The sequence below is a fragment of the Halichoeres trimaculatus genome, unplaced genomic scaffold (assembly GCF_033239565.1).
Source record: "Halichoeres trimaculatus isolate MK-OKI-2021-1 unplaced genomic scaffold, fHalTri1.1 fHalTri1_scaffold_3, whole genome shotgun sequence".
In the NCBI taxonomy this organism is placed as follows: domain Eukaryota; kingdom Metazoa; phylum Chordata; class Actinopteri; order Labriformes; family Labridae; genus Halichoeres; species Halichoeres trimaculatus.
The window spans coordinates 40,775,299-40,798,002 of NW_027437181.1; the positions used below are offsets into that span (position 1 = coordinate 40,775,299).

The 22,704-nt window shown below is 43.7% G+C and overlaps 1 protein-coding gene across 1 annotated transcript in view; it reads right to left on the minus strand.

Annotated features, from left to right (window-relative positions):
- Window positions 1-1,997: 1,997 nt before the first annotated feature.
- Window positions 1,998-22,704, minus strand: part of vstm2b (V-set and transmembrane domain containing 2B) — a 34,591-nt gene continuing 13,884 nt past the window's right edge. Inside the window, exon 5 of the mRNA XM_074666747.1 lies at window positions 1,998-2,159. Coding sequence (XP_074522848.1) covers window positions 2,071-2,159 — 89 coding nt within the window. The 3' untranslated portion in view covers window positions 1,998-2,070. The remainder of the gene's footprint in view (window positions 2,160-22,704) is intronic.

Consider the following 22,704-nt stretch of genomic DNA (forward strand, 5'->3'; position numbering starts at 1 on the left):
CTCCATTCATACAGAGGAGGTATGGTTCTCCAAACTGAATTCATGCAGTAAGCAGATTAATGTCAGATTGATCAGTGGTTGGTTGTAAAAATCAATATTTTAGAGGGATTATTTGTTCATTAACAACAGCAGATGCACGCTCATTGTGACTGCAGAAACACTGCAGAGTATAAGAGTTTGTCAAGCAACGTGGGGCAACTAACAACCAAAGACCACAGTTTTAAACGTATCATCACTTTGACAGATGATCCCTGATTTAATACTTACATATGATGTAATAAATTTGAAAACAAGACCTTACACCCCCTGAATTTTCAAAAATGAGATATTATATTTTTTCTGATATCCTAGAAAGAGATTTGATGCCTCTGAAAATAGGTCATTGCCATTTGGCTGCGAGATTTCAACCTTCGTGAAGACATGAGGATCCTTTCTATTTATTGGAGTAATCTGATAAAGCAGCTCCTCCTCTGTGATGTCAGTTAGTCACACAACCGCCACCGAGGGATACACCCACCAAGAGCCGAGCATAAACGTATAAACTCTACATGTTACAGTACTGGTTTGACTCACCACACTGAAGCGTCCTGAGATGATCTGTGTCCAGGTGGATTTTCTTCCTCCTGAGCTGCAGAACCGTCCGGGTCTGACTCGGGGTCCAATACAAAAGGACGTATCCTACACTCTGCCATTTTATTAGTGCTATCAATGCCTTATGGTGTAGTTTTGGCAAACAGCAAACTCGCTCGGTCTGCTCCATTCAATGTGGCGATTTTGTAAATGCTGCCATGCTGCAAAAACCGCCCCCTGGCTCTACCCCCTCCGCCCCTCTGATAGAACTGACCAATCAGAGCACAAAGGGCTGTGACGTTGCGAGGTTACTGGAGGTCATTCTGGAAACTGAGCGTTTCAACGAGATCTTCAGAATGGCCTTAACTGAGGATATTGAGAACGCTTTTGTGGGGCAATGAAGGAACTAAATGACTTGTACTGAGGGCAGAAATGCTTTACAGGCATCCTAGTCTGGCATAGTGAAAAGGAGGAACAAGCATGATATGTCCCCTTCAATGATGACCCAGGTCCCAGTCTCTGTGTGCCCATCTTTGGTTTGGGAGGGTTTCTGCTTTATTGAAGAGAGTTTATGTCTTCATATTTCAGCCCGTAAATGTCTCTAAGTGTTAGAGGTGAAAAGTCACTCCTGACTCTGTAGTGGGGACATGTTGGAGCAAAAAAGGTCCAAGAACAACACGTTTGTTTGAAATCTACCTTTTATTACAAAAACAATAAAGTTCATCTGAGCTGCTGTGGGAAAGATCTGTCTCATAGAAATCAAAGTCACCACAGATTTAATAAAAATAAAGATTATTGGAGGTGAAGAACAACAACGATGTTCAGGTGTGCCATATGTCCCCAAAATATATCAGCTTATCTCCCCTGTTCAAATGGAACACAACTATGAGAACACAAGAGTGTGTGTGTGTGTGTGTGTGTGTGTGTGTGTGTGTGTGTGTGTGTGTGTAGGAGGTTGACATGGCGTATGTACAAACTAACACAGAGGATGGATGGTAGCTCTGTAAAGGAGACGTCTACAGAAAAAAACTGACGGTTAAAACCACTTCATTCCAGAGAAAAAAAAGGATGTGGAGGTCACATGATGGAGGTCACATGGTGAAGGTCACATGACTTCCACAGAAGAGCTGACAGTGTCTGTATGAGCAGCAGGACTAACTCTGAGGTGACGTAAAGATTCACAGTGGGCGCTGCTGAGGGACGGTGAGTCTGTGGAGTCTGAGGAGGCTGTGCATAAAGCCGGTGCAGAGCTGTAGCCACACTGTATCATCGGTGCATGTGTGTGTGTATGTGTATGTGTGTGTGCCAGAACTGATACTCCATCCTTTCTCCCCACACACTTTGCTCTGCACGCAGTCCTGCAGCTTCCTGCTCTGTCTGCAGAGCCATGAGTCCCTGTCTCTCTGAGAGCCCCAGCAGTGATGTGGTTTCCTGTGAGCGTCTGTTTTTGGTATAGAGAGTGAGAGGGCTGCAGGTGGACACTCATTTGGTTCAAGTCTTTCAGTGGGCCAACAGGAGGCGCAGGAGCTCATGCAGCAGCAGGACAGATATGCAGAGGAGGGGGTCCAGAGAGATCATCACACAGCGACCTGAGGAAACAGAGGCAGAGGGGTGTTGAGAAAAACACAAGAAACACAAATTCTGAGATCTTAGAAACAACAGAAGCAGCTTATTTTCACATCGACCATTATCAATCAGCTCCCCATCCCCAGCCACAGAGCACAGGACTCCTCCCACGGGCCACACATCATCTGAGGGCGTAGTCACACCGGCCATCTGTACCGTACTCAAACACACTTCAGCCCTAAGACCAGTTTGTTTGGCTAGAAGTGAAGGTTTACTTCCTTAGCTTTGACACACCGCAGAGAGGTGTGCTTCGGCACAGTTCACGTCATGCACAAGCACAAGCCTGTTAACCCACCGCTGTGGACACGATGTACTGTTCCTCTCAACAATCATTTCAGACAGCAGCAGGAGTGTTAGAGTCGTAAAGTGACTGAGGCCTGAACCACACATATGGATATTTTTTTAATCAGATATCTTTGTCCTCGTTTAAAAAAAAATCTCCGTCCACACCACAGAAATATCTACCGTAAAAAACCAAATAGTAGCCGGGGCGTTTATTTGTTTCAATCACTGAGCAGACCAGGCGTTTATTTGGGACCGGGCGTTTATTTGGAACAGGCGTTTAATTCCTTTCCCAGAAAATAACATTCAGTGGAAGTGGTAACGTCTTCTTTTTTGACTCTTCAAAGCCTCCTCATCTTTACGTTGTTATTGCATAATTCGTCCTGACAGACTACCTGCGTTTGTTCATATCTGGCACGCCGCGCGTGGACTGATACACTAAGCGGCGAGTGCCTCGTAGCCAGCTGTGGCTCTGCAGCGGAGGTAGCGCCGTTTTACGACACGATGAGAACTAGAGCCTTATTCAGCAGTGTTTTTGTGTGAAAGTAACGTGCTGAAAATTCTCTAAATAAAGCGTGAATGCAGACCCATATCAGACTTTTTCGGTCGGAGTCCGTTTATTTGTGTTTTGGGTCAAGTAAAATATGGCCCCGTCTGAGTCTGCACTCAGATGGGGCAGACGAGCAGACGAGCTGGGAGGAGGTGTTTGGTGCGAGCGCTCTGGGCTTCTGCTGCACAAAAACACTGTTGTAGGGTCATGTGTGTGCCGAACCGATTACGTCGATCCGAACGGATCACGGATCAATCATGATCTGTCGCACCATTACTAATAAAGTACAGTCTGATTATGTTTCTTTCACAAAAATCAGTTTTCAAGAGTCAACTGTCAGTTGTGAGCTCAGCGTTTGCATGTGTGTTCTGTAACTACGACCGTGGAATGAAAAAAAAAACAAAAGACGCTGACTGCAGCTCGTAGGCTGCGCCGAGTAACTTACCATACCCCCGGCGTTTATTTGGAACCGGTGTCTATTTTTCTAAACGTGCTGCTACACCAGGCGTTTATTTGGAACCTGGCATTTAATTGGAAACCTGCCTTTATTTGGTATTTTACGGTATGTCCATACGAAGAGGCCAAACTGAAAACGATCACCTCTGAAGCCTGCAATGCCAAGCCTGGCCGATAAGTGGCAGGTTAGCAAAATGTGAAAACCATAGAAGAAGAACGTTATGAGCATGCGCAGTCAAACACAGTGACATGTTGCTAGATGCGAGACGTCATCGCGTCAACACCAGCTCGGCTTAACACCGCAACATGGATCCACTCAACCGGATATTTTTTTATTTCTTCACTTCTTTATCCTTATTTAGAAATCTCTGTTTATGTGGGTGAAATCGCCGTGTTCGTGTGGTTGAGAGGCCCAATGGGCAGAAAAATGTGTGTTTAGGAATATCCAATATCCACATACGTGTGGTTCAGGCCTTAACATAAGCCAAAAAGTGAAGTTGAAGCCATATTTTCTGTGTTCCCCATTGTGCTAACTCTGATGAGTATTGTGCAGTCTGGTTGTAACAAAACACCAACTGAGTTTTTGGAGGATCCAGCAGATGTCACCCAGATGGACAACTTAGTGCAGTGTGATACTAAGTTCATGGCAGTACAAACACTCTATCTCCTGACAGAGCGTCTCAGTCCAAAAGCAAAAACACTGAGGGAGGGCACCGTTCAGAGAGCCTGAAAACTTGAACAAGTCAAACAGAGCAGCCAGCCTCAGACACTCCATACATGAATGTGACAGAGGCTCAGTGAGGACAGCACGAACAGCCCCCTCCGCCCCAGGATCAATGTGCACCCTGTGTCAGTTCATGTTACCCTGTTCAGTCCTCCTCAGCTTTCAAAGGGCTTATGAAGATCACAAGTTCTTGTTTGGGGAAATGTCTGGACCAAAGACCTCAGCCCATCTTTCCTCTGTTCCTGTCAAAGATCGTCCAAAGGTTCAAGACCTTCACACACACCTGAGAGTTGGCTCTTCCCTTCATCCTGGAACCCGTCTGGGGGGGGGGGGGGGGGGTTCTCTGGGACAGGACCTTACTGCCCCTCCTGCTACTCTCCCACTGCTGGGGCAAAAGATAAGGACTGTCTACAAGATGAATATTTGAGAAAACCAAAACGAGGCCAGACCAAGGCTCGTCCTGCAGGAAGGAGCTCAGCCCAGTCTCAGGCTTACAGACTGCTGCTGTTAGGCAGGCAGAAGAGTGTGAGGGCTCCTGCTGACAGAGCACATGGCTATGAACCTTACCAGCCACAAAGACCCCACAGAGGGAGCATCAGTGACAACAAATACTACACCCATCAAATCAGACAGCGTTTAAACTGTTCACAGAGGAACATCAAACTCTGGCCACCGTGCCTTCAGTCAGGTGATCATCTCAGAGCAGGGTCAGGTGTGTGCCAGACGGGCCCTGATTTAGAACATGTGAGGAACACCTGAGCTCCAGGGTCAGACCTGATCTATAAATGCTGGTCAAAAGGAGACACAGGATCAGCCTTCACAGGAGTCTTTTTACTGAATGACACATATGGGATGCCAGTGCACATGTGCAGAGACACAAACAGCTGTTAGAGCCAGACAGATGATCCAGAGGTGATCAGCTGACGCCGTCATCATTGAAAGACATCACTTCAAAGGGTGACTCATCTCTCTAAAAACAAATCTCATCTCCTCTCCTCTCCTCTCCTCTCCTCTCCTCTCCTCTCCTCTCCTCACCAGGAGGAAGGAAGGATGAAAGTTTGGAGCTTTGGGATTCACCTCAGGCCTCTGTGCTGACTCATCTCCCTGTCTGAGGTGGTGAGAGGTGGCTCTTGTGTTTTCTGTTGTTTGATCAAGCACAACATCTTTCTGTGTCTAACTTTCTGCTTCCAGTTTCTTTTCAACAGCTGTTGATGTTGGCCTCTATCACATTCCCATGATGCATTCCTGCCTCTGTTAATGTTTTGAATGAAGAGTCAGTTCAGTTTCTGTTTTAATCTTTAGGGAGCTTAGTGACGTAGCTCTATGTTGTTTTGTCCATCCTATCTTCTGTTGTAATTATTTAATGGTTATTTCTTTGGGGAAATGTTTTGAAACCTTTGGTTTGGCAAGTGACCCATGAGTAAGTCCCGCCCTCAAACGCAACGAGCCAATCACAGTGCGTATAGTCATTCTCATCCACTCAGATATTGTCTGCCTGAACACCTATTGAAATGTATTGCAGAATGTCAGTTTTTGTAGTGTTTAATGAGGTTTTTCTGAGATATGACGTTGAAAAATGTTTAAAGTTTGTTCATGGGGTACATGCAACTCTGACACAAGGTATCCTGAGAGGCTGGGTGACAGCGTGCATTTTTTACCTCAGGAAACTAAGACAAACCTCAACCCAGAAAAGTGTCTTTGTTGGATAAAGTTGTGCAGTAGACCACAACATCAACTCAATGTGAATAAAATGACATCTCCGGATGTTCTACGGTGAGTCAACATCGTATTTAAGGAGCGCTGGGCAGTGTGTCAGCTCCCCTCTGCTCTTAGCGCCCCCTGGTCACACCGCCTGTTACACAGTTACATAGAGAGGCCCCCTATCAATGATGTACCCTCCTTTAATCACCTCTCATTAAAAAAAGGTTTCTGATGTTTTTCCATCACCCCTCTTCACTGACACGTTTGACCTTTGGTTCCCTTGGTTTGTGCTGCACGCTCCATATGTCGCTCTGAGCGCTCCGACCCTCTCAGCAGAGAGTTATAGTTTGACACGTGAACATTGTGAGTGAAAAGCAATAAATCTGCAAGAATCAAACACCAACACTTTATGTATACCACTTTTGTTCCTGCAGAGACGTGAACATGTAAATGTGTATTGATTTATTCTGCTGTTGGAGCCGCCCTCTGCAACAGGTTGGCCCTGACCAGCTGCTCTATGTGGAAGAGTATTTAGGGCATAACTCAAATAACAATGCAATAAAGTAAATACATTTTCATGTTAAGGGAAGCACATCGTATGACATAATCCAAACAGAAAGGAAACGACCGTTCATATTTTCATTTTCAAACCCGCCCTCAGACCAACGTAACAATGAAATGGAAATGTGGACTCCTTGGTTGTACATCATCTTCATCAGTAGGGGGCAGTGTGCAAGTGAAACACTGCAACCAACCCAGTAAATGAAAACAGAAAATGGGCTGGAGAAGAAGAAAAACTCTTAGATTTTAAACACCTGACTTTTCCTCTGTTGATGATACATCTTGTGAAAAATGAGCCATCCCACTGAAGAGCAACAACACTGAGGCAGTTCATGAGGCTGATGCACTTCAAGCAGCAGCACAGCTCGAAGTCTTCTTCATGTGTCTCTAACAGACACCAAGGAACACCAACATGAAGTCTTCATGACACATCGTTTATCTGGACTGACCTCTGGACTGGCATAAAGAGGATCAGATGTGTTTGTGTGTCTCACACAGTCTGACACAGTTATTATAACTCAGCAGCACTCGCTGTTACTGCTGCTGGACATCCACATCTCTGTCACCACTGCTCGGTCTGAAGCGCCCGTACAGTCTCATGAGTTAGACCCATCCTCACAAAGCTCCAGGCTCTTAAAACATTACAGGACAGGTCCTAAGGGACTGCACTCACCAGCTGTCTGAGGGGCTAACTGACATCTTTAGCTGACATCTTAAGCTAACATCTTTCGCTAACATCTTTAGTTAAGATCTTTAGCTGACATCTTTAGCTCACATTTTTAGCTGATATCTTTGGCTGACATCTTTAGCTGACATCTATACCTAACATCTTTAGTTGACAATATTTAACTGACATCTTTAGCCAACATCTTTGGCTGACGCGTTATTATGGGACCCACATCAGTTCTAGGAAAACCCCGCCCCGCTACTCTTCAGCCCTGGTGATGCAGTCAAACCACGCCTAACACACTTACGTGCAAGCGTTATAAAATAAACTGAGATGTCAAATGGTAAATTTATCATGCAAGACGCAACACACGGAAAATACACTAGTAAAGAGCCCCAAGGGACTCTGCTCAACCATCTGGGGTTCAAGTGGTTGAATAAATGAGCTGATATGAGTCAAAATTAACTTGATATTTGTGTTAAAATCGCCTGTTTGTCTGAATTTACTTGCATATGCAACAGTGTTGATTCCTGTGCAATAATGTTGATTCCCGCTCACTCATATTGTTGTCTTGGCCTTACATAAATGGAGTGGAATAATGAACATTTATGTGATAAAAAATGAAAAAATGCCTTTTATTCTCACATATGGAGGGAACAAATCCTGTTGGGATGCTTGCATAAATATATCACACTTCTCTGCCTTGAAGGTGGGCTACTCATACTAGCAAAGCCAAAACATTTTACACAAAACTATTCATTCAATAACACACACACACACAAACACACATCATCTTAACTTTAAATTTGTAATAAAAATACGAATGTCAATGTTACAGTCTGAATGGAGGTGTGCTCTGCTGGGGTCATGCGGTGTGAAACGTTTCCTTTGAGAAAAGATGAACGACCTAACAAATGTATCAGATGCTGAAGTCCGTATGAGGGTCGATCAGATGCCTTATCAAAGCACACGAGTGAAGTTGGCTGCAACACTAACAGCGTGGGCGATGTTTGGCTGCATCAATAGGCCTTTCAGAGCAGCTGGGGCAGGGTTTACCTAGAACTGATGTGGGTTCCATATTAACGCTAAGCTGACATATTAAGCTAACATCTTTAGCTCACATCTTAAGCTGACATCTTTAACTGACATCTTAAGCAGACATTTTTTGCTGACATCTTTAGCTCACATCTAAAGCTAAAATCTAGAGCTAACATCTTCAGCTGACATTTTTAGCTGACATTTTTAGCTAAAATCTTTAGCTGACATCTTTAGCTAACATCTTAAGCTAATATCTTTAGCTTACATCTTAAGCTGAAATTTTTAGCTGACATCTTCAGCTAACATCTTAAACTAACATATTTAGCTTACATCTTGAGCTGTCATCTTTAGCTATCATCTTTAGCTGCCATTTTAAGCTGACACTTAGCTGACATTTTAAGCTAACATCTTTAGCTAACATCTTTAGCTAACATCTTTAGCTTACATCTTTAGCTAACATCTTAAGCTGACATCTTTAGCTGACATCTAAAGCTGACATATTTAGTGCACATCTTTAGCTAACATCTAAAGCTGACATATTTAGCTTACATATTTAGCTAACATGTTAAGCTGAGTTCTTTAGCATTACTGTCCTGTTATAGTTACTGACCATACACCTCTCTGGGAGGATCTGAGTTTGTCTTGTAGGTTCCTGGGGATCGGTGAAGTAGACGGCCTGCTGCTGTGCTCCTGCCAGACTCCAGCTGCTACGGCTTTGGATTGTTGTCGGGAACGGCCTGCTGGTTTCACCTTAACTGTCGCCACAGCGCCAAACTTCAGACTGCGTCTGTCTGTCTGTCTCTCTCTCTTTCTGTGTGTGTGTGTGTGTGTGTGTGTGTGTGTGTATCCCCCCCCCCCCCCCCCATTATTCTCTCTCCCACTCTCTCTCTCTCTATCTGTCTCTCTCTAACCCCAACACAGTCTCCTCAGATGTCTGTCTAACATGAGTCTGGTTCTGTCCGAGGTTTCTGCCCGTTAAAGGGAAGTTTTTCCTTGCTATTGTAACTTGCTAAATGCTGCAAAGTCCTGTACTCATGGTGGATTAAGATAAGACTCCTTATCTTGTCTTGATGTTGGGTTTCTGCTAATAAAATTTTATTAACATTTACGGGTCTAGACCTGTAAATGTTTTTGTAAAGTGTCTTGAAATAACATTTGTTATGATTTGGCGCTATATAAATAAAGATTGATTGATTGACATCTTTAGCTAACATCTTAGCTAACATCTTTAGCTGACATCTTCAGCTGACATTTTTAGTGCACATCTTTAGGTAACATCTTTAGCTGACATCTTTAGCTCACATCTTAAGCTAACATCTTTTGCTTACATTTTTTAGCTAACATTTTTAGCTAACATCTTTAGCTAACATCTTTAGCTGACATCTTTAGCTGACGTTTTTTGCTGATGTCAGTTTGCACTCCTTACAACCTTCCTGAAGACTGCCTCATCAACCTATCCCCAAGAGCTCTACAGTGACTTAATGTCTACCGGTCTAACACCGGAATTGTGTTCAGTCCATTGAGCTGTAGGACTGACAGACAGCTGGAGTCACAGACCCAGGAGTTCCTGCTCTTCCCCCCATTGATCGGTCTCTCTTCATTCATGTTGGGCTGTAAAACCTCAAACCTGTTAACTCCTGGTCTGGCTCCGCTCATCATGCCTGGTTGTCATTGAAATACAATCTGTTTTTTTATTATTATTTTGAAAGTCACTGGGTGCTGTAAGGTGGTTTCTGTGTCCCACTCGATCTTCCCTATGCTGGATTTCTGCGTCACAGGATAGAGGATGGCCATGAATTAACAGCGACCTGCTGGACCAGCCATGCAGCTGGACTCCAACAGAGCAGATCCAGTGTAAGATGACACATTGACTTGAATTGAAACCTGTCTGATCCAGTACCGTGACGGAGCGGAGCCAGACTGGAGATGTATCTGGTGTGTATCAGTCATATGATTTTTTCTTAACTGTTTCCTTTTATACTTTCCTTCATGTTGTTCTGCTTAGTTAATAAATGGGGCTTAAAACCATGACCTTGAGGGTGACATGTTGTACTATTTACATGTAAATGTGTGATAGGAGGTCAATGAAGCTGAATCCCTTAAGACAAAAACAAACTATAAGAGACAAACTGTTTGTCCACCAGGCTGTAAACATGTTTATCCCTGCTGTAAGATTTTTCTAACACATGGCTCTTTGGTTTGTTTCTCTTATTGCTCACACTCAGATCAGAGTCAGAGCACTGGGCTCATATTTTCTGACACCGTCATGAATCTTTGATTCCTCTGAGGAGCTGCGCTCACTGACTCTGTCTCCCTCATTTCTGTGTCTCATGAGCTGTGATGAAGACAGCTTAACCGTGAAAATATTTTCGGCGGATTTTGAAATGACTTCTGAATAATTGACCTGGTTTTGCCACAGACAGCCTCTCCACCTTAAAGGCGAGCTCAGTGAACCGTTCCTGCATGGACCGCTGTCAGTGTTTGCTCCTGGTCACAAGTATTTTCAGAGCATTACAAAAGGAGAAACCTGAGCAACACCAAGACTCTCAGTCAACATCACAGGAGGATCCTAAAGCTCCAAACCAGGGGGAGCATGAGAAATACTCTCTCTGCTCTGTCTGTCTTTTGTGGTTGTGAAGTTAAACAGTAAAGGTTAAAGTTTGACTCTATGGGAAAAGATATAGATTTTTAATCCTTTCTGTCAAATAGGAATCATAAATGAAATGCTAAGGCTGGAACTCAGATGATCTGATGGCTTATGCGTCAGTCTGCTGGACCTCAGTCCGACTAGACTCTGCATGAGAGCAAAGATAGTGGGACAGAGCGTCCTGCTGAGAGGAGGAGCTTTCAGCAAAAAGGGGAAAGCCCTGAGCTTCTGTCAGGCCCCGATGGACTGCAGCCCTGTCCACTTCAGGGGCATCGTCCTTTGAAGGGGCACATATAGGCCAATTTACAGTCGACGTCATCAAAAATATGCACACACATTTTAGCAGCAGAAGCAGCTTTTAGCCCTATTCATTCAGATGAGTTATCACTCTTTAAAAAATAATCTAAAGCTGTGAGCAGTGGGAACATGTCTGGTTGTTCTGAGGTCAGTTGTCAGAAACGATACCAAACCATGGAGTCCTGACCATTAAAGAGCAACCGGTGCTTGATAGTAAAGAGTGACCGTGTAAACTGGTGACTCTCAGCCAAACATGTCAGTGATTGTCAGATGACAGTCACCAGTTAACAGGGTCACACTTAACACTGAAACACCAGCAATGTCCGTAGCTGTTATTGAACGTGTCTCCTTTATCCAACCTCAGTTAACCAGGTTTGGCCATGAATAAATCATTTTAACTGATGGATTTTATGCTCAAAGTAAAACTACAGTATATCATTAAACTATTTACCAGCTTATTAGTGATTTTAAAATACAAAACCATTCAAATTCTGATAGATTTGTTGCAGTTTTCTGTCTGGACATAGTTTTCTGGTTCCTTTATTATGACCCAGCTCTTGGAGCTCGGTTCTCGTCTTTGGTTTGGGAGGTTTTCTGGTTTACTGACACATGTAGTTTATCTCACAGAGTCTGCTAAGTGTCATGAAACCCTGGAAACCAAAAGAGGAGGACCCAGATGCAGATAAAACAAAACACTTATTTTAACTAAACTCAAAATTCAACATCTCAAAAAAACTCAGCTGTAATTGGACAGCCAGTAGATGGGGTCGTCACAACAACAAAAGAAACAAAACCAAAAAACCCTCAAAAACCTCACAAGGAACCAAAGCACGAGAAGCACGTGAGACAGAGACAGCCACAAGCGATGACGACAGCAACAATGAACCCACACAGGACATAGGAAACAGAGAAACTTACACTGGGGAGTGATTAACACAGGTGTGAAACAAGACACAGGTGAAACACATAAGGAGCAATCAACAAGGAGGGAAACACAAGGAGAACCAAACCAAACACAGAGAAACTCAAGACAGAGACGAATACATGGAGGACAGAGAGACACTAAGAAGGATTACAAAAAGACAAACACAACACAGGTACCAAATCAAAAACAAGAACCTCAAATCCACAAAGACACAAACCAAAAAAAAAAAAAAACCCTGACAGGTAAGAGTGCACAGATAATATAGTCATAAGGATTAATACACTGGTGTTTAAACTCCTCTCTTGAGTACAGGCTGGATTTCTCCACTCAAACAATATGTTCTCCTCTGTCTGCTTGTTGATGTTTTCCATCCACTCACTGATTTCTCATGAACTCAGGAGTCAATGACCATCTGTCAAATCGGTGTTATTTATTATTTAGGTACTGTCTTCACTTCCCTGGCTGCCTGTGACCTTAAGACAGACCTGGGCAAACTACGGCCCGCGGGCCACATCCGGCCCTTTGTACGTCCCTGTCCGGCCCGCGTGAGGCCAATCATAAACATAAACATAAAACTTGTAGGGGTGCATATGTCTTAATACTCCATCTATCACAACCACTGAACAAGACATTGTGGATTGAATTCTCCCTCTCTTTCACTGGCTCAGTCAGTCTCCTCCACCTGAACTCTGCTGTTCTGAAGAGAGTGCCGTCGCGTACACGCGCAGCGCATGTACGCGACGGCACTGTCTTCAGTACAACGATACGCGTTTCACTATTTTAGAGTCAGCCTTCTCACTATAAAATTCACGCTGCTCTTTCCTGATTGGAGAGGATGCTGCGTTAGAGCAGAGCTACGTTAGTCTAACTCACGACATGTCATGACAAAGTTCTCCAAAAAAGAAAGGAAACAGCTAAGGCTCTGATAAAGTCTTCATCAACAAGTGCTGCACCGTTATCTGTCTCTGTCTCTGAGGTCTCCTGCAGCGTCTCTGGATCAAACCAACTAAGAGAGGGGGGTGGATGGTTTCTGAGTTTTCGATATAACGCCCAAGCACGGGACTTGATTTGACTTAGTAAAATATTAGAGCTCACAGAAGCAAACTTAAATTTTGGGGACTATCAGGAGAAATCACAAGCCAGGAGAACAGCGGGAGAAAGGGCTTAAAAAATGGGAGATTCCCTCCATATTCAGGAGTGTTGGCAGTCTGCCAGCAATCTCGATCGGTAAAAGTGAGTTCATGTATGACAGATATTGACAAAGACGAAAACTTAAGACATTTTCTCTTTCATTTTAGGATTCAATAACTGTTTTTATTTCTACTTGACCTATACACCACAATTTTACATCACCTAATATAAACATTTACAGAGTGCTTTATTCTTCTGATAATCAGTTCCGACTATTCAAAATATTTAATTTAGAGCATTTTACGATGGAAGACAGTTGGTGGCCCTCTGACACAATTCAGGTTCCTCATGTGGCCCCTAGTAAAAATTAATTGCCCACCCCTGCCTTAAGAGCTGATTTTAAAACTCCTATGTTTGTTTTTAAATGCTTGAATGGTCTGGCCCTGCCTTACCTCTCTGAGCTTCTTCAGCCCTACTCGCTTCTCAGGGGGCGTCTCAAAGCTCCAAAGTTCCATCCTTCCTTCCTCCACTTGTGTCGTTCACTTTCCTCTTGGTCCCTCCCACAAGAGAGGAGACAAGAGGAAATGAGGAGAGGAGAGAGGATGGAGGAGTTTCATTTTTAGAGCAATGGGACATCCTCTCCTTCGGCGTCACATGAAGCGACGTATTTCATTGATGACGGCATCAGCTGATCACCTCTGGATCATCTGTCAGTCAGCTCTAACAGCTGTTTGTGCGTCTGGGCATGTGCGCTGTAATAACTCTGATCAAACAGAAACAGTAACAGAGCTTTGTCTGTTCTTTTAACCAGTTTAACAAACACGTTACTATGAAGAAAACCTGCTCTCTGTTTATTCTGTGTGCTGTTTAGAAGTTCACGGATCACTTTTACGGTAAAATGCGTAATTGTCAGATTATTTATGAATAATTTAACCTTTATCTAGATAGGCTTTACACGATCACAATTTTTGGGCCGATCACCGATCAGTGAGTTCAAATACACTTATAACCAATCACCGATCCGATCACGTGAGGAGCAATATTTAAACTACTTGTTTATGTACATATATACTTATGTGCTGTTTCCTGAGTATCAATCTTGCCATGACCCAATCTAACTGAGATACAAGGGTTTCTCTGGGATAGTGAACACACTTAAAGCCTCTTCCATTCCAACAGACCCTGTCCCACCTCGATTTTTTTAAGTGGTCTGGGACACCATTGGCTCCTTTGTGAGAGAGATAATTAACAGCAGTTTGGTTTCTGGTACTGTCCCCACCTTTTGTAAGAGCGCTGTTGTTGAACCTCTGCTTAAAAAGCCTGGCCTTGACCCTTTGGTTTTAGCAAACTACCGTCCCATTTCCAAACTCCCACTGGTTTCTAAGATCATGGAGAAATGTGTGCTTGCCCAACTGCATCCATTTTTAGATGCTAGTGGCATTTTGGACCCCTTCCAGTCAGGATACAAGGCCCTTCATTGCACTGAGTCCGCACTTCTTAAGGTTTTTAATGACCTGTTCTTAATGACTGATGCTGGTAACTCTGCCATTTTAGTGCTTTTAGGCCTGACTGCTGCTTTTGACACAGTGGACCATGCAACTCTTTTATCTCGTCTGGAAAACTGTGTGGGTGTCAGGGGGACTGCTTTAAAGTGGTTTGAGTCTTACCTGAGTGGGAGGTCTTTCTCTGTGAGGCTGGGGGACTCCAGCTCTTCTTCTGCTCCTCTGCACTGCGGAGTCCCCCAGGGCTCTATTTTGGGCCCAATTCTGTTTTCCCTCTACCTCCTCCCACTCAGGGAGATTTTCAGAAAGCACGGCATGTCGTACCATTTTTACGCTGATGACTGCCAAATTTATATGCCCATCACCAAAACCAGCCACAGCCCCCTGACACCCCTCCTCGACTGTCTTGGTGACGTCAAGGCTTGGTTAGCCCAAAATTTTTTAAATTAAATGAAGGAAAAACAGAGATTATTTTATTTAGTAATTCACTCATTGACTTGGGACCACTCCAAAATTATTTGCGTCCCAAAGTCACCAGCCTTGGCGTCACCATAGACAACGATTTTAAACTGGATAAGCAGGTCAATGCGGTTTTAAAATCGAGTTTTTATCACCTTCTTCTTTTATCAAAGGTAAAACCTTTTTTATCTTTTAATCTTCTTGAACAAGTCGTGCATGCTTTTATCTCTTCTCGCCTGGACTACTGCAATGCGCTTTACACGGGTATAGGCAAAAATGCGCTCTCACGGCTGCAGTTAGTCCAGAACTCTGCGGCACGACTTTTAACAGGGGCCAGAAAGCGCGAACATATCACCCCAATTTTAGCTTCTTTGCACTGGCTCCCTGTTAATTTTAGAATTGATTTTAAGATCCTTTTGTTTGTTTTTAAAGCTTTGAATGGACTGGCCCCTCAATACATCACAGACTGCCTCCAAATTTACATCCTGGCGCGCGCTCTGAGGTCTGAGGGCCAGTCCCAGCTCGTGGTGCCTAAGACGAGACTTAAAACCAGAGGGGACAGGGCCTTCTCTGTGGTCGGTCCCAAACTCTGGAACGCTTTGCCCCTCCACATCCGAATGGCCCCCACAGTGAACTGTTTTAAGTCTTGTCTTAAGGCCCACTTTTATTCTCTGGCTTTTAACACCACGTGAGTTGTGTGGTTCTCTGTGTATTTTAATTTATTTTATCTTATTTATAATTTTAATTCATGTTTTTATTTATTTATTTATTTTTTTTGTAATGTTTTATTTATTTTATGGTTTTTGCTTTTGTACAGCACTTTGGAGACGTTGGTCTGTTTTTAAAATGTGCTATATAAATAAAGTGGATTTGGATTTGGATTAAACATCAATGACCTCTGGAGGCCATTAAAGGACTGACAAGTTCAGTTAAGTTTAGTCTGGACAATCAAAAATATAACCCAAGACAAAAATAATTAGCACAACTTATAGTAATTAAATTACTTTATTGTAATTAATTACTTTCCTGTGAAATTAACAGTTACACACTTGTGCAAGAAAAGGCACTAGACACTAGTATTAGTAATGCTGCCTCAGAACACTGATACAAAACTTAGTGATTAACAACTTTAAGGGCAGTATTGCTGCACCAGAACACTGGCTACTGGCTTTCATTTTTACTAAAAAATAAATAATGACACCCAGGTCAACAGAAAATATGGCAACCAGGCCACCTGTATTTCCAATAAATAAAAATAAATAGCAGCCAGGTAGCACTATACAGTACAAGTAAAATAAAATTCAAAATGGGATGGGGTGATTGTAAACTTGCCATATTACTCTTAGGCCAAATGCTTATGCCTTTTCAAACATCAATGGCAGATTCTTTCTAACAAAGAGGAGCATCTCAACTTTCCTGGCTGAAAGCCTGCTTCTTTGAGCATCCAGGATGTTGGATGCAGTGCTGAATAGGCGCTCACTGTCCACACTAGTGCAGGGTGCAGACAGGTAAGCTCTTGCAGCAGTTGTGAGGTCAGAAAAGCGATTCTGATTGGCTCTCCAGTAAGCCAGGGGGTCAGCATCCTGAAGGATGACAGGCTCTCACAGGTAGAGATTCAGCTGTGACATTGCTGTAGTGGCTTTCTGTGGCCTTTCTTCTTGCATGATCTCACCCAACATCGATGACAAGGAACCGGGTTGTGCTATCTTCTCAGCTGGCTCAACTGCGTTGCCGGCTTCAGGTCCTTGTGCTTCATCAGGGACACTCTGTGCATCCAGAAGCTCTTAAAGCTGCCCCAGTGTGTGTGCCTTCAGCTCTGCAGAATAGCATCGATCCTTGTACCTTTGGTAAAACAAAATAATAAAACATTGCATTAATTTAACTTAGCATTTGTTCTTTTAGAGCAACTTAGAATAAGACTGACTGTAACTAAATGGTCTGTTTGATTTCACTTGTACACTTGAGTTAAATTGACACTGAGGCATTTGTGTAAAAGCAAATATATAAGCTGAATAAAATAAATTTTATCCAACTAACAGAACGTTTGATATTCTAAATCAGGGTGTAAGGCTATTCTAAATGACATTATCTTATTACTGTATATTAATTTTAATTATATTTTGCAGATTATCTTAGTTTTTAATGTTTTTTCCTCACCTTGGGTCTAATAGAGTTGCCAAACTGTAGAGGGGTTCATCTTCAATCCCATCAAATCTCCTGGTTACAGCTCTCAGTAGCTCAGCTTTTGAAGTCCCCACACAACGATCTGAGGGGGCATCTCTGCTCAGGAACCATCTTAAAGCCAACACAGATGGAATCACGTCTGCAGCTGATGCAGTGGATGAGCTTATTGCTCTTGTGAGCTCCTCGAATGGTTCCAGAATTGTTATGATGTGTTCTATCAGACCCCACTGGTTGGCATTGAAGGAAGCTGGAACTTCATGCTCAGCTCCATAAGCCACCTATGCGCGTTTTTGCTCCAGCAGGCTTTGGAGCATATAGAAGCTGCTGTTCCACCGGGTGGTAACGTCTTGCTGGAACTTTTTCATCTTCTGGCCCAGCTGTTGTTGCACATCATGAAATGCACAGTATGCTTGAGGAGAGCGTTTAAAGTGACCGATGATGCGTCTCCCCGTCGCGAGGATGTCCGTTATCATGGGCTGTGCCAATAACCTGTCGTGGATCGTTAGTTGAAGCGTGTGTGCCATGCATGGCAAAGTCGGCAGTCCTCCTTCACGCATGGCTTTTGCCATGTTTGTGGCATTATCTCGCAGTACGACGTGGACTCTCTCTCTCTGGGAATCTGCCAAGTCTGGAGCATGTTCTCGTATTTTGTCACCAACGCTGCAGCAGAATGTGACTCGCAGAATTCCTGTGCGTGCAGGACGGCAGCTCGGAGTTTAAAGTTTGGGTCAATCCACTGGGCCGTTAAACTCAGTAGTGACATTGGGCTGACGTCTGAGGACCAAATGTCTGTAGTGAAACTGATAGAAGAATTGCCTTCCATCAGAAGGCTCTCTACACGTGAATGGACATCCCGGCGTAGCTCACTCAGACCTGTCTCACCGCAGTACGTGTGCCCTGGGAGGCGGTAGCGTGGATCAAAGTAAGTTAGCAGCCGTTGAAATGCAGGGTTCTCCACAATATTAAACGGCAGGTCAGACAGCACAATAAACTCCAGCAGCTTCCTTGTGCCAACCTTTGCCTTCTCACTGTCCCGACTATACGGACGAGCAGCACTGTCCAAAGTCGTTTGCTTTAGCATCCGTTTTGGAGTTTACTTTTCTTTTTCTTTCTCCGTGCTGCGTTTCTTGAACTCGACATGCTCCTCCGGATGTTTCTTTTCCAAGTGCCTGATTAAATTTGTTGTGTTGAAATTTTTTGCCGATGTTCCCCCACGAGGTACTGTAGCGTTGCATATACAGCAGATAGCTTGTGCTATATCTGTTTCTGTCACTTTGAAAAACTTCCACACTTCCGACATCTTTGTTTGTGTCGCCTGAATGTTGCTGAAGATTCAAATAAACTTAATTGTCCGTCATATAGCGACAGTACTCAAAACAGGAAGAGGCACAAAGACGAAAATGAAGTTTTTTTTAATCATGAATCATTTGCTCTCAGATACAAACAAATAAACTTGTAGATGCTGTGAAACTAGTTTGGAGTAAATGAGACAGATAAAAAAAATTCAACACGACCATGACGTCATTAATCAATCGGTGATTTATGACGTGACGCCCGATCCTGATCATTACAAAAAATGCCAAATATCGGCCGATCCGATATAGCCGATATGATCGGTGTAAAGCCTATATCTAGAGCCCATCTGATCATGAACTCTGAAGCTTATTAATATAACCCATCTTATTGTGTCTCAGGAAGACATTATTTATCAGTCAGTTTTCTGTATTAATCCTCTGTTATATTGATTTGATGATGGTTGTGTTCAGTGTTTTCTGCTTTAAACTCACAGCGAACACTTTATTACCAGATTTATGATCATTTTCTGAACGATCCTCTGTGCCTGTCCTCAGCTCGTCTTTTCTCTCATTAAACTCTGTTGTGTTTGTGAAGTTTCATGTAAAGTCTGAGCCGCTGCAGCGTCCAATCAGAGAATGATATTCCATATGGGACGTGTCTGTCAGTGAAAAGACTTCTGCAAAGTCAGCTCTGTGTTTCCTGTATCATAGCTCCTCCGATCAGTCTCCTCCATCCTCTCTCCTCTCTCCTCTGAGCGCAATTATCGCTTTGGGACAGTCTTCAAAATGGCGACTGGGAAACTACTTACGATGCTGTGGAGGAGATAGGACGGAGGAGACACAAAGTTAACACATTGAGAGGCACCCTCTGTCCTTCAGGTCTGCCGACCAGCTGCTCCTACAGGTATTGAGGTCCAGGAAGGAGCTCAGAGGGGACAGGACTTTCTCTGGTCCAACTCCTTGATTATGAAATGATCTGCCCGTGCAGATTAGAGAGGCCCCTTCACTGTCCACTTTTAAAACACGTCTTAAAACCCAGTTTTATTCTTTGGCTTTAACCTCAAGAAGACATAATTTTTTTGTCTGATCTTTTGATTGGTTTTAATTTGTTTTCTTTATGTGAGTCTGTTTTTCTTGTCAGTTTTTATCTTTGTGTCTTACCTATCTGTACAGCACTCTGTGTACAGCTGTGGTAGTTTTTAAAGAGCTTTATAAATTAAGTTAGTTAGCTGGTTAAAAAAAATAAAAAAATTTGATGGTTAGTGCCCTCATGCCACTTGTCCATTGTGCTCGCAGCACGCCTGCTGCCAAAATGCTCGCCCAGCCGTAGCTCTTTACAAACAGTGAAGTGGTCTGTAGAGAAACGGCTCGGGCGAAGCGGCGTGCTGAAGGCTGTGCTGTTTCAAAGGTTTAAGAGATGATCAGATTTTCACTGGAATGACCCAAACAGCTCTGCCGGTCATGACGGACGCAGAGTGAGGTCGGCGGGCTGACTGTGTTCGTTTCAGCAGGACATGAAACAAAAGGACGCTCTGAGTCCTGCTGCAGCCCAGAGGAAAAATTAGAATCATAACACGGGATAACAGGAATCTGAGCAAAAAGGACAACACAGGATGATCCGGATTAAGAGCAGAGGAAAGTCTTCTGTGCTACATCAGGAAGTGAGGTCACGGTGATGTCAGTGACACACACACTCTGCTGTTTGTATTCTCAGATCAAACTGCTCCGTATTAAACGTCTGAGCTGTACAGTAAATGATGCACACACTCAATCTGTTTAAAGACGGCAGAGTCTCATGTACAGTCACAGATAATCCAGTCAGGCAGATTAGAGACGTTACAAACAGCACGCCACAGTTCAGCGTGATGAATTAACCTCCACCTCTTCAGAGGAAAGGCACAAATCTTTGCCTCTGCTGCTTTAATCTGAAGTCTCCCACCATGTTGATCTGTGTGTGACATCATGAGCAGGTCTGATCTTCTGTCAGACCTCTGCACGAACCCAGCTGAGCTGTGGCTGCGTGTGTCGCTCTGATTCAGCCTCTTTTCAGTTGTTGTTTGCTCTCTGTCTTTGAGCAGAGAGGAGGCTCATGGTCCATCTTTGCTCAGTCGTTTGAAGGAACTTCAGCTGTCTGACGTGTCTGGATGAGAAACAGAGTTTGTGTCAGCTGAAAGCAGACACGAGGAGCAGAGAGTGATCCTGGCCAGGAGCCCAACCAATGACTGCTTACAGGACTAAAGCTCCTGTACATGGGGCGCACATCCACATACACCAAGGACGCCCCAGTAGAGGAGCTTTTTAATCCAGCTGACATGCTGATGTGGATCTGGATGATCCTTCGTTAACTGCTCCACGAAACAGATTAAAGTGAATTGGCATTGCGGCTCTCTGTACACAGCTTCTGTTCATTCATGTAGGCTAAGCTAAAAATGTCACGGGAACATGAGGCTCCTAACCTGCTCAAATACCAGCACTCCAATCATCCAATCAGCAGGCCAGCTGGTGGCCTGGGTGAGCAGACGCTCAGGTTCAATGGAAGAGAAATCCACCTCAGTTTTCAGCTCACCATAAACGTCCTTTAAAGGGATAGTTCAGTTTTTTTGAAGTGGGGTTGTATGAGCTCTATGTGACCACTAAGGACATTAGATACAGTAGAAAGTTGTCTCCTCTCCCTCAGTAAGACACAAACTTTAATCGATGGTGCCGAGGAAATAGGCAATAACAGGGAAAGACCGTACCAAATTCAAAGGCTATTTTCTCTGCCTACAAGAACTAAAATTAAAAAGTAATACCACAGTTTAAGAGTACGATACATAAAAAATTTTTTAAGTGCATTAAGTCTTCGGAAATATAAACATTTATCCGGACCTAACTAACTGGTCATGTGTCCTTCCCCGCAGCGCTAGTGCGCTCCGTCCCCCCTCCGCCTTTCAGCTGTAGGGAATGTAAACAAGCTGTGCTTCGAGCCTCGTGTAAGTTTGATCAAGTATCGTAATTCTTTTGTTTGTACTCTAAGGATTGTGAGGCAGCGTAGGAAATTCAAAATGAGTGACTATGACAGCGACGATGAAGTTTCATTCACTTTGGAACCAAAAGGATACCTGTATGAACCGAAGTAGCTACACAGAAGAGGAGCTGCTACAGATGACGACTGAAAGGAATACAGCGGAAACATCCATGGATAAACAATATATTCCAGTGTATGATTTTAAATCATTGATTTGACAACATCAGAACACTCTAAATGAAATAAGTCAATAAGAATAAATCCAAATAAAAATAATCAGAGCATGATTACATTCTGACCCGTTTCCAAAAGTAGATTAACACCTGTGTAGATAAAACTCTAATGTATAGGCTCTTTCTTTGTGTGTGGAAAGTTTTTTTTACATTAACATCTCTCCAGGTATCACCATGCAGCTCAAAACAAAGTTAGGAGCATCAGATGAGTTCAGTAATAAAGGGTAGCCTCTGACTCAGATGTTTCTTTATCTACTGCGTCACTCATCCTCCAGAAGAAAAAACAACAGCTGTGGTTATGCAACCAAACTGAAAACACACATCACCAGCAGTTCTCTGTCCATTATGAAAAGAAAGAAGTCGTCAAAGTGTAGCATCAGCTGTTCACCACAGTCTGCAGGACATCACAGCACAGCGCCAACATGAGGACAGTCTGAGGAACATCACAGCACAGCGCCAACATAAGGACAGTCTGAGGAACATCACAGCACAGCGCCTACATGAGGACAGTCTGAGGAACATCACAGCAAAGTGCCTACATGAGGACAGTCTGAGGAACATCACAGCACAGCGCCTACATGAGGACAGTCTGAGGAACATCACAGCACAGTGCCTACATGAGGACAGTCTGAGGAACATCACAGCACAGCGCCAACATGAGGACAGTCTGAGGAACATTACAGCACAGCGCCAGCATGAGGACAGTCTGCAAAACAGCACAGCACAGCGCGACATGAGGACAGTCTGAGGAACATCACAGCACAGCGCCAGCATGAGGACAGTCTGCAAAACAGCACAGCACAGCGCGACATGAGGACAGTCTGAGGAACATCACAGCACAGCGCCTAC